General features: G+C 41.2%; 2 protein-coding genes across 5 annotated transcripts in view; both read right to left on the reverse strand.

Moving 5' to 3' along the window:
* The window catches only part of LOC117558236 (THAP domain-containing protein 5-like), a 32,145-nt gene that overhangs the window by 11,794 nt on the left and 7,376 nt on the right, over positions 1-12,975 (reverse strand). The window lies entirely within an intron of this gene.
* LOC117558240 lies at positions 2,842-11,006 on the reverse strand. 4 transcript variants are annotated; one of them, XM_034234283.1, is made up of 6 exons: positions 10,679-11,006; positions 9,353-9,437; positions 9,017-9,121; positions 4,471-4,609; positions 3,824-3,939; positions 2,847-3,669 (listed from the first exon to the last, which is right to left on the reverse strand). In XM_034234283.1, exons 4-6 carry the CDS (start codon positions 4,541-4,543, stop codon positions 3,361-3,363), a joined length of 498 nt encoding a protein of 165 aa, XP_034090174.1. In that variant the 5' UTR covers positions 4,544-4,609; positions 9,017-9,121; positions 9,353-9,437; positions 10,679-11,006; the 3' UTR covers positions 2,847-3,360. The 4 variants fall into 4 exon arrangements, with proteins under 4 accessions (XP_034090171.1, XP_034090174.1, XP_034090175.1 ...); XM_034234284.1 differs by lacking the exon at positions 10,679-11,006 and adding an exon at positions 9,860-9,920; XM_034234280.1 differs by lacking the exons at positions 9,017-9,121; positions 9,353-9,437; positions 10,679-11,006 and adding an exon at positions 8,600-8,762 and having other exon boundaries at positions 2,842-3,669.

The following is a 12,975-nucleotide window of genomic DNA, read 5'->3' on the forward strand; positions in this document are numbered from 1 at the left end:
GCAGCGGGTTGTAGCAGCGATGTTTGCAGTGAAGGACAGGTTGTTATCTAGGGTCACACCCAGATTCCTTGCAGTCTGAGTCGGGGAAACAACAGAGGGGCCGATGTTGATTGTCAGGTCAAGAGTGGGACAATCTTTTCCCGGAAGGAAAAGCAGTTCAGTCTTGTCAATGTTGAGCTTGAGGTGGTGAGCAGACATCCACTGAGAGATGTCAGCTAGACAAGCAGAGATGCGTGCGACGACCTGGGTCTCTGAGCGGGGAAAGGACAGAATTAATTGGGTGTCGTCAGCGTAGCAGTGGTATGAAAAACCATGCGGGCTAATGACTGATCCGAGCGAGTTTGTGTACAAGGAGAAGAGGAGGGGACCAAGAACAGAGCCCTGAGGGACCCCTGTAGTTAATTGACAAGGGTCGGACTCCGACCCTCTCCAAGTAACCCTGTAGGTGCGGTCTTTGAGGTATGAGGTGATGAGGGAAAGTGCAGAGCCTGAAACTCCAAGTTTTTGGAGAGTGCCAAGGAGGATCTGATGATTCACCGTGTTGAATGCAGCAGACAGGTCCAACAGGATGATGACAGAGGAGAGGGAGGCTGCTTTAGCCGTGTGCAGTTCCTCAGTGACAGCAAGGAGGGCAGTTTCTGTGGAGTGACCTGCCTTGAAACCAGACTGGATCCAGAAGGTTGTTCTGATGGAGATAACAGGAGAGTTGTTTAAAGACAGCGCGTTCAAGTGTTTTAGACAGGAACGGGAGGAGAGAGACAGTCCTGTAGTTTATAACATCAGACGGGTTGAGAGTGGGTTTCTTTAGGAGAGGGTTTACTCTTGCCTCCTTGAGACTGTTTGGAAAGTGACCAGAAGTTAGAGAAGTGTTGATGAAACGGGTGAGAAACGGTAGAATATCAGGAGCAATAGTCTGAAGGAGGTTTGAAGGGATAGGGTCCAGAGGACAGGTGGTAGGGCGGGCAGAGGTAATGAGGGTAAGAACCTCACTTGGAGAGAGAGGGGAAAAGGAGGTTAGTGTGTTGGTGGAAGGAGGGTCTGGTGACCCAGCGGTGAGTAAAGGTGAGTCAGAAAAAGAAGAGCGAATATCATCAACCTTTTTTTCAAAGTGGGTAACAAAGTCGCTTGACAGAAGTGAGGAGGGGGGAAGGGGCTTTGGGGGGGTCCAAGAGGGTGGAGAAGATGGAAAATAGTTTTTTGGGATTGGAATAGGAAGATTGGATCTTATCTTGAAAGAAAGTGCTTTTTGCCTGAGAGATCGAAGCAGAGAAAGAGGAGAGGAGAGCCTGATAGGTTAGGAGGTCGTCATGGTGTTTGGATTTCTACCGTTTCCGCTCTGCTGCCCGAAGGACGGTTCTATTAGCACGCAGTGCGTCATTTAGCCAGGGAGCAGGAGGGGACTGACGAGCCTGCCGAGATGTGAGAGGACAGAGCGAGTCCAGAGAGGATGAGAGAGTAGAGAGGAGAGTTTCTGCAGCAAAGTTTGGAGGCAGGAGTTGGAACGAGTCAGAGGAAGGGAGGGCTGAGAGCACCGATGAGGCAAAGGTAGAGGGGGAGAGGGAACGAAGGTTACGGCGGACAAGTGCAGGATGAGAAGAGATTAGTTCGTTATGTTTGGAAAGGGGAAGAGAGAATGAAATGAAGAAGTGATCGGATGTGTGGAGCGGGTTTACAGAGAGGTTAGAAGTAGCGCAGTTCCTTGAGAATATGAGATCAAGGACATTGCCAGCTTTATGAGTCGGTGGGGACGGAGACAGTGAGAAAGCAAAGGCGGTTAACAGAGATGTTAGTTCGTCTATCTTCCCTGTCTGGAGGTTGAAGTCTCCGAGAAGTACAGCGGGAGGGCCAGTTTCAGGGATGAGTGAGAGGAGATTATCTAATTCCTCCAAGAAGTCCCCCAAGGCGCCTGGTGGACGGTAGAGAACAACAATGGTTAACTGTATAGGATGGGTTACTGTGACGGCATGGAATTCAAAGGTGGAAGGAGTGAAGTTAGGTAGCTTGAAGAGGGAAAAGCTCCATTTGGGAGAGAGCAGGAGACCAGTGCCACCTCTTCTGCCAGTGGGTCTGGGTGTATGGGAGAAGGAATATGCAGTGGAGAGAGCTGCTGGGGTGGATGTGTTGGATGGAGTAATCCAGGTCTCAGTGAGAGCAAGGAAATCCAGAGACTGCAGGGAAGCGTAGCCAAAGATGAAGTCAGCCTTAGGAACAGCTGACTGGCAGTTCCACAGGCCGCCTGAAACTAGATGTTGGATCTCAGTGGAGCATGTGGGATAGACGAGAGCAGGCCGGTTATATCGATTAGGAGATACACGGGGCCAGTGATAATTGCGAGAAGACACATGTACAGGAATGGAGAAAATACACATGATTATAGCATGAGGGGCTAAACAACCAAATAAAATAAAACACCAGCGATACTTAGCTCAATCAAAGTAGGATTTGCCTCCTCTTTGCCTCCCTCGTGACGCCAGCAGGACTCTATTGTCAGGTAATGTCAGCTAAGATGTGCTTTGCCAAAAGATGGTACTTTTTGTGCTTCAGTGTAAAAACTGCTTATCACAACAATATGTGCACTCAACTTTTGTTCTACTTTAAAACAGAATAATCCATTACTCCCAACAGTGGACATACACTCTTAAAACTACTGGGTTAAAAAATAACCCAATCATAACCCAGCTGCTGAGTCACTATAGGACAGAACACGCGCTGGGTTGTCTTAACCCATATGCTGGGCTGGATCATTTTAACCCATACATTGGATTGTTTATTTGACCCAAGCTAGTGATTGAAATTAACTATATTGTTGGGCTAAATATAATATAATAATAATGTATAATAGTGTAATGAATAATCTCCAAACACACCGTATATATATATATATATAAAAATGCATTTATTCATAATTTGAACATCTTTGGCAAATCGTCAACATTCAGGCCACTATAAAAGAACAATGCAAACAATACAAATTCAACCCCCCCCCAAAAAAAAAAAAGAGCCTTAAAACAAATGATATATTACAAAGTGCTGTTATCTGGACCAACTTCTCTTTCAGGTTTAAATAACATGAACATATTTAAATATAGAGATAAAACATTTCTCTGCCCAGCAGAAACTATATACAGACACAAACATAACAAGGTAAATAAATAAATGAAGTAAATTAAATAAGTAAATAATAAGTCAATTAAATCACGTAAAGTAAGAAATTAAAATAAATGAATTAACAGGAACACAATTAAAGTTTGTGCCTACTGTCTTCTGCAATCATGTTTTGTGTCAATCATATTTTTAGAGAGCAGCTGTCAACTTGTTTGACACACATCACTAAAAGGCTACTTCTCTCTCTGTGTACCTTTAGGCCAAAGCTGCAATTGATGTCCTCATAAATTTGACATTTGAGGATTCATGTCCATCAATGTTATATACTGCCTGTTGGATAAACTCCCAGGTGGGGAGACACTGCTTTGTGTAATTGAGGTCAAACACAAAGAAAGCCTTAAAACACAGATCTACTGCACCCAGCAAAGTGTCCGTTTCAATGGCGTTGTCTGACACAATGGTGAAGGTCTGGCATGTTGTCATGTCATCACCAAGACACAAGATGTGCGGGAAGGGTTGAGTTCTCTCTGCTGTCTGTAGGTACTGTACCATGTTGGTGCCCACCTGTTAATTACACAACAGTTACTTGCAATATAACCTGCCATTTAAGTTAAGCATGTTGTTTTTATTATCTTTTTTATTGAAGTATGAAAATGCTAGTATATAAACACAGAAACACCCACCATTATTGAAGTAGAAAAACAAAAGTAAAACTTACTGGTTGGATATTAATGAAGGACTCGCGGGACTCCTCTATGGTCGGTCTGTGGACTTTTCCTCCAACCCTGTAGACCGATGGAGGAAGCAGAGTCGGCAGGACTTTCAAAGCTCGGCCTACGCAATATAAGAAAAATACATATTAACATTTAAATAGTATATAAAGATTGATATTTCTGAACCAATATTGACTTTTCTGCCCTGGTGTTGAATGGTAAAAACAAGGCGTGAATTGTATCTATTATAATCACAGGAAGTGTTGTGACATCTTATCAGAATCGTTATTGTCACATCACAGGTTCACAGGTGTAAAACAGTGGGTGACATTTGTTTTTGTGCAAGCTCCATCGTTTTGATTGTTTCCAGAAAGAGAAAGAAAAGGAAGGGGGGGAGCAGGAATCAAAGAAAGACAAAAGGTATCTAATGAAGTGGTTCACAAACTTGTTCATGTATTTATGTATTTGTCAACAGACTCCCATCCGAAAACATGTTGTGCAAGGGACCCCATACAAGATGATTGTTAAAATATTTAAAAAATTGCAGATCCACAAGCTCACAACGAGTTTCATTGGGACGCAATGCAAGCATGTACATCTGCTATTTTCAAAGAACCGATGTGTGTGTGTTACATAGTAAGAAATAGCTTACCTGGTGTCATGTCATCAAACACCAAGGGCAGTTTTCCCTCTCGCTGGGCATATGTAAGGATTTGGTCACTCATAGTAGCCCAGTTCTGAAACAGTTTTCCCACTGCCTCTGGATGAAGCTGCTGGAAGTCTTGTGATATCTGATACATTTTGAAAAACATGAAAAACAATAGAACAGTGTTTAAAGAAATGATATGGGCTTGTAGCAGAGGTGGGACCAAGTCATTGTTTTGCAAGTCCGAGTCAAGTCTCAAGTCTTTGCGCTCAAGTCCGAGTCAAGTCTCAAGTCATTGTTTTGCAAGTCCAAGTCAAGTCTCAAGTCTTTGCGCTCAAGTCCAAGTCAAGTCTCAAGTCAGGATGGGCAAGTTCAAGTCAAGTCAAGTCCTAAACTTTGACAAAACGAGTCATAAACAAGTCATTATGTGTTTTTCACCAAATGTAATGACATCGATCAACAGAATAATACTTAATAATCAAATTGCTCTTTATTAGTCACATTCATAATTTAATAATCCATTTTCTCTCTGCTGGTAAAGTAACGTGTGTTTTTCTAATTTAAGAGGGATCAGTAAGGTAAGGCTACCGTGACGGTTTGATTCAGAAGGAGTTTAATGTATAAGATCCCTGATATTGAGTCAACCAGAATGTTTATTTCCACTGTGTACAACATGTTGTAAGGGACCCACAATCTATCTTTATGCAAGGGATAATGTGCAGCGAGGCGGTCTCTATGGGGAAGAGAACACCTGCATCTAGATCCCTCTGCAGGTGGTACTTTAACTATATTTTGATGATAATACTTTTGTACTTTTACTTGTAACATTTTGAATGCAGGACTTTTTATTGTACAGGGTTCCTGCAGGTTTCGCCAACTCAAATAACACCTTTTTGAATATAATTTAAGACCTATTTCACGGCAATAAAGTATGAAGGAAAATGTATATAAAGAAGAAATACGTCCCATAATCACTTACAAAGTAAATGTATTCATGTTCAATATAAGAACAGTGACTGAACACAACAGCGTAACAGTACAGAACTGTGTTAGCGTGTTAGACACAAAGTGTGTATGTGTGTGCGTCTGTGTGCGTGTGTGTGTGTTAGGGCTGTGCAATTAATCATATTTTAATCGCAATTACGATTTTGGCCTGCCACAATTACGAAAACAACATAATCGGAAAAAAACGATTATTTTGCTTTGCTAGGTTGTGACAGTGCACCACAACATATTTGATCTAATGAATTTTTTAGTAATGTATCATTTATTTAATTAATTTTTGTATTAGTTTTTCAGTTGAATTATATGTTCAGGGTAATCAACAGTTAAAAAGATACTGTTCAAATTATTATCTGTTTTAAAGTTCAATAAATGGATGTTTTCAAAGTCAATGAATAATCATATTTAATAATCGTGATATTAATTATTGACCAACATAATCTTGATTATTGCCATAATCGAGCAGCCCTAGTGTGTGTGTGTGTGTGTGTGTGTGTCTCTGAGAGAGAGTGAGCTATATTCAGAGCTCTGCTGCCTTGGCTACACTATTTCATCGTTGCTGTTGTATGATTGGTGTTTAGCTACGGTATTTAGCGTCTACAGCACCTCCGCTTTTAGGGTTGACGTAGACCCAAACTTCGCCCGGAGGTCCTCCGGTGTTGTTGCGGGAGCTGCTGCACTAGCTAACACTCCACTAGCTAACGCTACATTAGCAAAACAAACGCTAATTTATTTTGCAAAAGGTGCAGCGGGCTTCAAACACGTTCCCTCCACTGGTTTCAACCAAGCACTAAATTAGACGTTTTCCAACCAAATACGGTTGAACTTACACTTCCCCATATTTATTTGTAAGTAGATTCGAAGATAGGCTACATGAGCTGAAGCTTGGTTGCTAGGTTACTAGCTGGGTGTTCTCCAATAAGGGGCCGGGGGGAAACAAAGTTAGTGATTACTGGTTCCATGTTGATTTAATTCAATACAAATTGTTGGGGGGAACTGAAAGGCTATTACCGTACTGGTTACTTTGCAGCCCGGACATTTCCCCCAAAACACATTTAGACGCTATCGCAACATAGAAGTACCTTTCAAATCCGATAATTTTTAAGACCTTCTGAATCATTTTTAAGACCTTTTTAAGGCCTTAAAAACCCTGCTCTGAAGGTTATTTTCATTTTACAAATCCTGCACTCAGCTTTGCTTTCTCCAATATCATTGAAAAGCAGCCAGATGCTGCTTCTTTTTTCGGTTTTCGCTCATTTCTTGACTTTTTCCGACGCGCTTGCATTTAAATCCGGCTCCCCGTCTCCCTGTCGCTCTGCACATGCTGTGCCCCCACCCTTCTTTCACATAATGGTATGATCCTAGTGTGTCCTCGCATATGATTGAGCTAAATAAAGACCCGCCCCTGCCTGCAAGGATTCTCAGCAAGAGTAGGAGCGGCTGAAGATTCTGCTTTCCCCGACGGGAGTCTGCTCTTCTAGCGGCAGCTCGCGATCGGCGTGTTGGAGACCTCTGAATTAAAGTAGCAAGTCACCTCAAGTCAGAAGGCTCAAGTCCAAGTCAAGTCCCGAGTCATTGGTGTTCAAGTCCAAGTCAAGTCCCGAGTCATTGGTGTTCAAGTCCAAGTCGAGTCGCAAGTCTTTTGTGATGTTGTCAAGTCGAGTCTCAAGTCATAAAATGTGTGACTCGAGTCTGACTCGAGTCCAAGTCATGTGACTCGAGTCCACACCTCTGGTTTGTAGTACCTGTTAGGAAAAGGGTTAGGGGACAATTTGACAGCCAGTGTCACTTCAACAGGTAAATTATTAAATTATTACAAAGTATATACTGTAGGGTCTAAGTGGTTAAACATAAACTTGTAGTGCATTGCAGAGTATCAGTCAAATTGTCACGATCTGTCTGTGTTGTGTTTTGTCTTGTCTAGATCTGTTTTTGGTTTCCTGTTTTATTTTGAAAAGTGTTCACCCCCCCCCCGTCTTGTCTGTTGCTTCCTGTCTCTGTGTTCCTTCCTGGCTGATAACCCAATTGTGTTCACCTTGTGCCTCTGTGTTTTCTCCTCCCTCCTCACCTGTGTCTTTTCTTCCTTCCTGTGTTTTCCCTCCTGTGTCTGATTGTGTTCACCTATTGCCTTTGTGTTTCTGCATTCCCTCCCTGTGTCTTGCCCTGTGATTACCCCTCTTTGTATTTAGTCAATCAATCAATCAATGAATGTTTATTTATATAGCCCTGGGCTATATTTTCGAGCTCAACTTTATCTGCGTTCGCCATTAATTTTCGACAGTTCCTCAAATTACTGACTACAAGTGAACGCATCCCTCTGACCAGCTCTCATAGTATGCCTCTCATCCAATGAAATGACTTGCTCGCTCTATGACGCGTTGAACCCAATGTGACCAAATTACTCTGAATGCTGCGACGCAGCACCTGAGATTACTTCCAAAAAGTTGTTCACGTTCTCAATTTTTTACGTTTAACGTTATATTCGTTTGGTACACTTCGGTACACACCTGTACCGAACCGAAGGGCCCGTACCGAATAATTTCGGTACGGGTACCGTTACACCCCTAATAGCCCAATATCACAAATGTTACATTTGTCTCAGTGGACTTCACAGTTTGTACAGAATATCAGTATGACAATACAATTTAGTCTTGTCTTCCCCTGTGTTCCTTGTCGGTTCATTGTCTTTCCTGTCACCCTCCATGTTTGTCACTGTCGTTTTTGGCTGGATGCTACCTTGTGCTACCTGTTTATGGATTCATGGTTTTGTTTTGTTTTTTCATCGTCAACAACTTTTTGTAATTAAAGCTCGCCTTTTGTTACACTTTGAAACCCGCTTTTCCTCAATCTGCATTTGGGTGCTGCCTTACTTCAAATCCTAACACAAATAGAGTATCATTCAAATAGACAAAACCGCAATAGCAAAATAATTTCTTACATTACATTACATGTCACTTGTTAGACGCTTTTATCCAAAGCGACTTACATACTCAATTCTGTGGGCAATCCCCACAGGAGCAATTTGGGGTGAAGTGTCTTGCCCAGGGACACAACGACATGCAGTGGGGTTTGAACCTGTGACCTCCTGATCCGAATACCAACTCACAACCCACTGCACCACAGGCCTCCCTACCATGCCAGGATTGTCTAAAAGCCTAGGGAACTCAGTCAAGATTTCCGGGAGGCTTTTAGATCCATTGCTGCGAATCCACTTGCCTCTATGTAGAGCTGTTTGATTCATGTAGTCCTCAACTTGGGACACTGGATACCTATTGACCTTCATCCATTTCTAGAAGTTTTTCAGGAGGCACATCATATTCTGTTGAATGATAAGTACAGAGGTCCTCAGATTCATTATAGCTGATTTCAAACATTTGGGGTTCTGGCCTACTTGGGAGAGTGTGTGAAAAGTCGCCAATCGGTCCAGCGGTGCCTGAGACTAGCTTTTAGAAGATGGATGGACAGAAGAGTCATGGGACCTAAAATATAATCCCTTGCATTTGTCTATTCTAGCCTGGCGGGGATAATTAATATTGGTTATTAGTATTACCTGGTGTACTAGGGACGGTCTGTTCCTTCTGTTGTTCTTGGTGGCGTGGTCGTTTCAGCATTCTCATGCGCTTCCTGACGTTCCTCAAGCGCTCCTCCAGGAAACCTGTAGCAGGTTTGTGATTTCGGCCAGGTGTGTACCAAGCTCCGTGTAAAAGAGAAAATTAGATTCAGATTAAATTGGCCTGGCGTAAACCATGAAGATGGTTACATGGGATTTTAAGGAGCAATCCAAAAATGTGCGTGTGACTGTGCACTAGGAAAAACGTTTGAGCACATTTCTTTTAGGTGTGTGTGTATGGAGTGTTCTCCTTTATGTGTTGATTGATTAACTTACATAGCCACTGTCTGTACCATCCAAAAGGCAAGGGAATTCATACACCAATGCCACGGCAAGGGCTTTCTTTGTGTCTGTGGATGGCCTGTTAAAATAAACAGTAGAAGTTTGTCAAAGAACGATGAGATGAGACAGTAATCATTGTTACAAATATATGACGATTCAAATCCATGAATTAAACACTGAATTGTGATGCGCTTTTAAAGTGCATTTGAGTTCTGCTGTTCACCGCATGCACTCCTTGGTTGTTGTTGAAGGTGTGTGATAGCCAGTGTTGGACAGCAACATCGTACATTTACTTTACTGACATTTCTTATCTCATCTGTTTGAAAGTGTATGTTCACAGAATAATTCATATGCGGCTCACTCATTTATGACTTAACATCTCTGTCTCCTATTGATCTGAGTATATTATAAAGAACAGTTAATTAAAGCATTATAGCACAGGCCTTTGTCAGATGGTATATTACGCTCTGCTTCGAATAGTTCTCTCTTTTTTCACCATACCTGTGTTTGCATCCCTGTAACCAACGAGCACCTGCATGTGTATGAGAATGGCCCTGACTCCATGTCAGCCCAGATTTACAAACTCCTGGCAGGACAAGCTCCAGCTCAATTCTCGCACTGAATTTAAACAAAGTGAGAGAGGGAGTACAATATAAGAGGGAAAGAAAGAGAAACTTTAAAACTGTTCAATTGTTATGATGTAAAGACTGATATTGTTCTATAATCGGCTGAAACTGTTAAGTCATGATGTGAAACGGTTAACAAAGAAAAAGGGAAACTCAAGCTGCTGCTACACTTTATTTTATTTATCTAAAATTAAGCACTTTTAAGATGCACACATTTTCAAAAGCTATTTTATTTATTAGAGGAAACTGAGTTATTTAGTTTGTTAAAGTTTCAGCTATTCTGTTTACAGTTCTGTCATCAGATTATTTAATACCATTTGTTAAAACACTGTTGTTTCTTTTGATGTGAAATATTATTTATTTAAAATTAAAAGCAATGTTAATTTTGTTCAAAATGTGTTTAGTTAATTTAATAATATATGTATTTTTGAATCAAGTATTCATCTTTATTGTCTTCATTGTTAGTTTCCACATGCCTAAAACAACCTCAAGCTACATCTAAAAGTTGATGGCTAAATAAGAGCGTTTGAGAAATTGTGCAAGGCATACAGTAATAGTCCGAATAGTCGATTAATCGTTTCATTAATCGATTATCAAATTAGTTGTTTGTTGCAGCGCTACCTTGCTCTTTTTAATATATAACAAAATATTTAATAGTAACATCTCAACATTGTCTCAATACAAATTAACTTACCTTTAAATGTGTCAATCAAGTTCTCAAGCTGCCATGCAGTCAACGTCTCTGTGACAAACGTGTCCATGGTGAAACCCTCTACTAGAATCAAATCAGATTAAGTACATTAGAATTTCACAAAACTGTGCAATGTTTTAACATTTATTGTAAGGTACCAAGCTACTAATGTACAGTTACTACAGGGGGTCTGCCAAATCTCTCCATGAAGACATTTTAATCATTCACGAATTATTATTATTTGCCCCTGACACGACCTAGCTGGTTGGTGTGCTATGCTAAGCTAAGCTAACCTATGGTAACACGTCGATGGCAGGGAACTAAAATGTTACATTATGTGGTTCGGAGACTCCGGTCACTCACTCCTAAAAATAACTTAAATAGTTGCTAACTTTAATGATTAATGTAATTAATAAATAACTCTAGTAACCTAAACTTACCTACATCAATGAGCTTCTTTGTCGTCTGTCTGTCCGTATGTGTGAAAGCCCGCTCCCGAGCTGCATGCTGGGAAAGAGAGTTGTGACGTAAAAGCCATCTGATTTATACTGCCTTATTGTACATCTAATACTTTTGCACACAAATCCAAAACTATAGTTCAGACCCATTTATAACTACTAGTAGAACACACGTCTTTGTAAAATAATAATTCATCGCATCACAACGTAAATTCAAGGCTCTTTCACTCATTGACAGAAATGTAAAACATTTGTAGCCGACGTTAACTGCTAATGTTATACTTTGCACAGTCTGTTAAATGCCTACAGATCCCTATTGAACAGTTATCACAAGTCATTAAAAAAATATAGGTTACAGAATTGTATAATTATATAAATATAGGTAAAATATAGGTTACATACCTTGTGTTTTGAAAAAGATGATTCCAGAATGATTCAGAAGTGGGAAAATGAATAAAGCAACCTCTGGGTTAAAAATAACCCAGGCGGGTGTTCAACTGCAATTGAAGCCCTAATAACCCCTTTGACCCAGCATGAACAACCCACCAGTGTGTTTACAGTACCCAAATAACCCATAATTATGACCCAGCCAAATCAACCCAGCAATGTGTTTATAGAAATAACCCAGCATTTTAAGAGTGTACCCTCAGTCATCGTATCATCTACGTTTGCTGAATCTGAGTCAGAATACAGGGCCAATATTTTGGTCAAAGTTACAAAACGTTAACTAAAAAGCTTAAATGTCGTCAGCCAAAACCTGATGGGTGCTGAGGTTTTATTTTGGCCAAAGCTTAATTTCTCCATGCTGACTGTTCACCTGCATGCAACCTAAACCCGCTCAAATGTGATAGGGCAATCCTCCTACACTGAAAACGGCGAGGGGATCATACCAGTGGCCCAATTGATTGTGTATATGGTATAGATATTTTTATATATATTTGTATTTTTGTATTCGGGATTGTGGGAAAAGGTATTTCGATCTCTGTCTGTACACACAAACTGACAAACTGACAGACAGACAGACAGACAGACAGACAGACAGACAGACAGACAGACAGACAGACAGACAGACAGACAGACAGACAGACAGACAGACAGACATACAGACAGACAGACAGACATACAGACAGATGGACAGACAGACGGACAGACAGACAGACAGACAGACAGACAGACAGACATACAGACAGACAGACAGACAGACAGACAGACGGACAGACAGACAGACAGACGGACAGACAGACAGACGGACGGACAGACGGACAGACAGACAGACAGACATACAGACAGACAGACAGACAGACAGACAGACAGACGGACAGACAGACGGACAGACAGACAGACAGACAGACAGACAGACATACAGACGGACAGACAGACGGACAGACAGACAGACAGAAGACAGACAGACAGACAGACAGACAGACAGACAGACAGACAGACAGACAGACAGACAGACAGACAGACGGACAGACGGACAGACGGACAGACAGACGGACAGACAGACAGACAGACAGACAGACAGACAGACAGACAGACAGACAGACAGACAGACATACAGACAGACGGACAGACAGTCGGACGGACAGACGGACAATTTTGATTAAATAAAACACTAGCTGTATCTATAACTTTCTAATATGCAATGTAACAGAAGTACAAGAGCCGAAATACAAGTGTAATATTGTCAAATGAAAAGCAATATTTAAAGTTTGCTATAATCTACCAACCCAGTCTTTGTATCAACAAGTATGAGTGTACTGAAATTACCCTAAGGTGTGTTTTATTGCATAGTCCACTCATTCATAAGAGAAATAATTATTTATTCTTCAATAATTACAT

The sequence above is a fragment of the Gymnodraco acuticeps genome, unplaced genomic scaffold (genome assembly GCF_902827175.1).
Source record: "Gymnodraco acuticeps unplaced genomic scaffold, fGymAcu1.1, whole genome shotgun sequence".
Classification (NCBI taxonomy): domain Eukaryota; kingdom Metazoa; phylum Chordata; class Actinopteri; order Perciformes; family Bathydraconidae; genus Gymnodraco; species Gymnodraco acuticeps.

Excerpts from the sequence above, each read along its gene's own strand:
- LOC117558240 (XM_034234280.1), bottom strand. The coding sequence starts at position 8,749 with ATGAAGGTCAATAGGTATCCAGTGTCCCAAGTTGAGGACTACATGAAT. Across the intron at positions 4,610-8,599 it reads TTTTAGACAATCCTGGCATG|ATATCACAAGACTTCCAGCA; the intron begins GTAGGGAGGCCT and ends AAAATGTATCAG. Across the intron at positions 3,670-3,823 it reads CCTTCATTAATATCCAACCA|GTGGGCACCAACATGGTACA; the intron begins GTAAGTTTTACT and ends TGTAATTAACAG.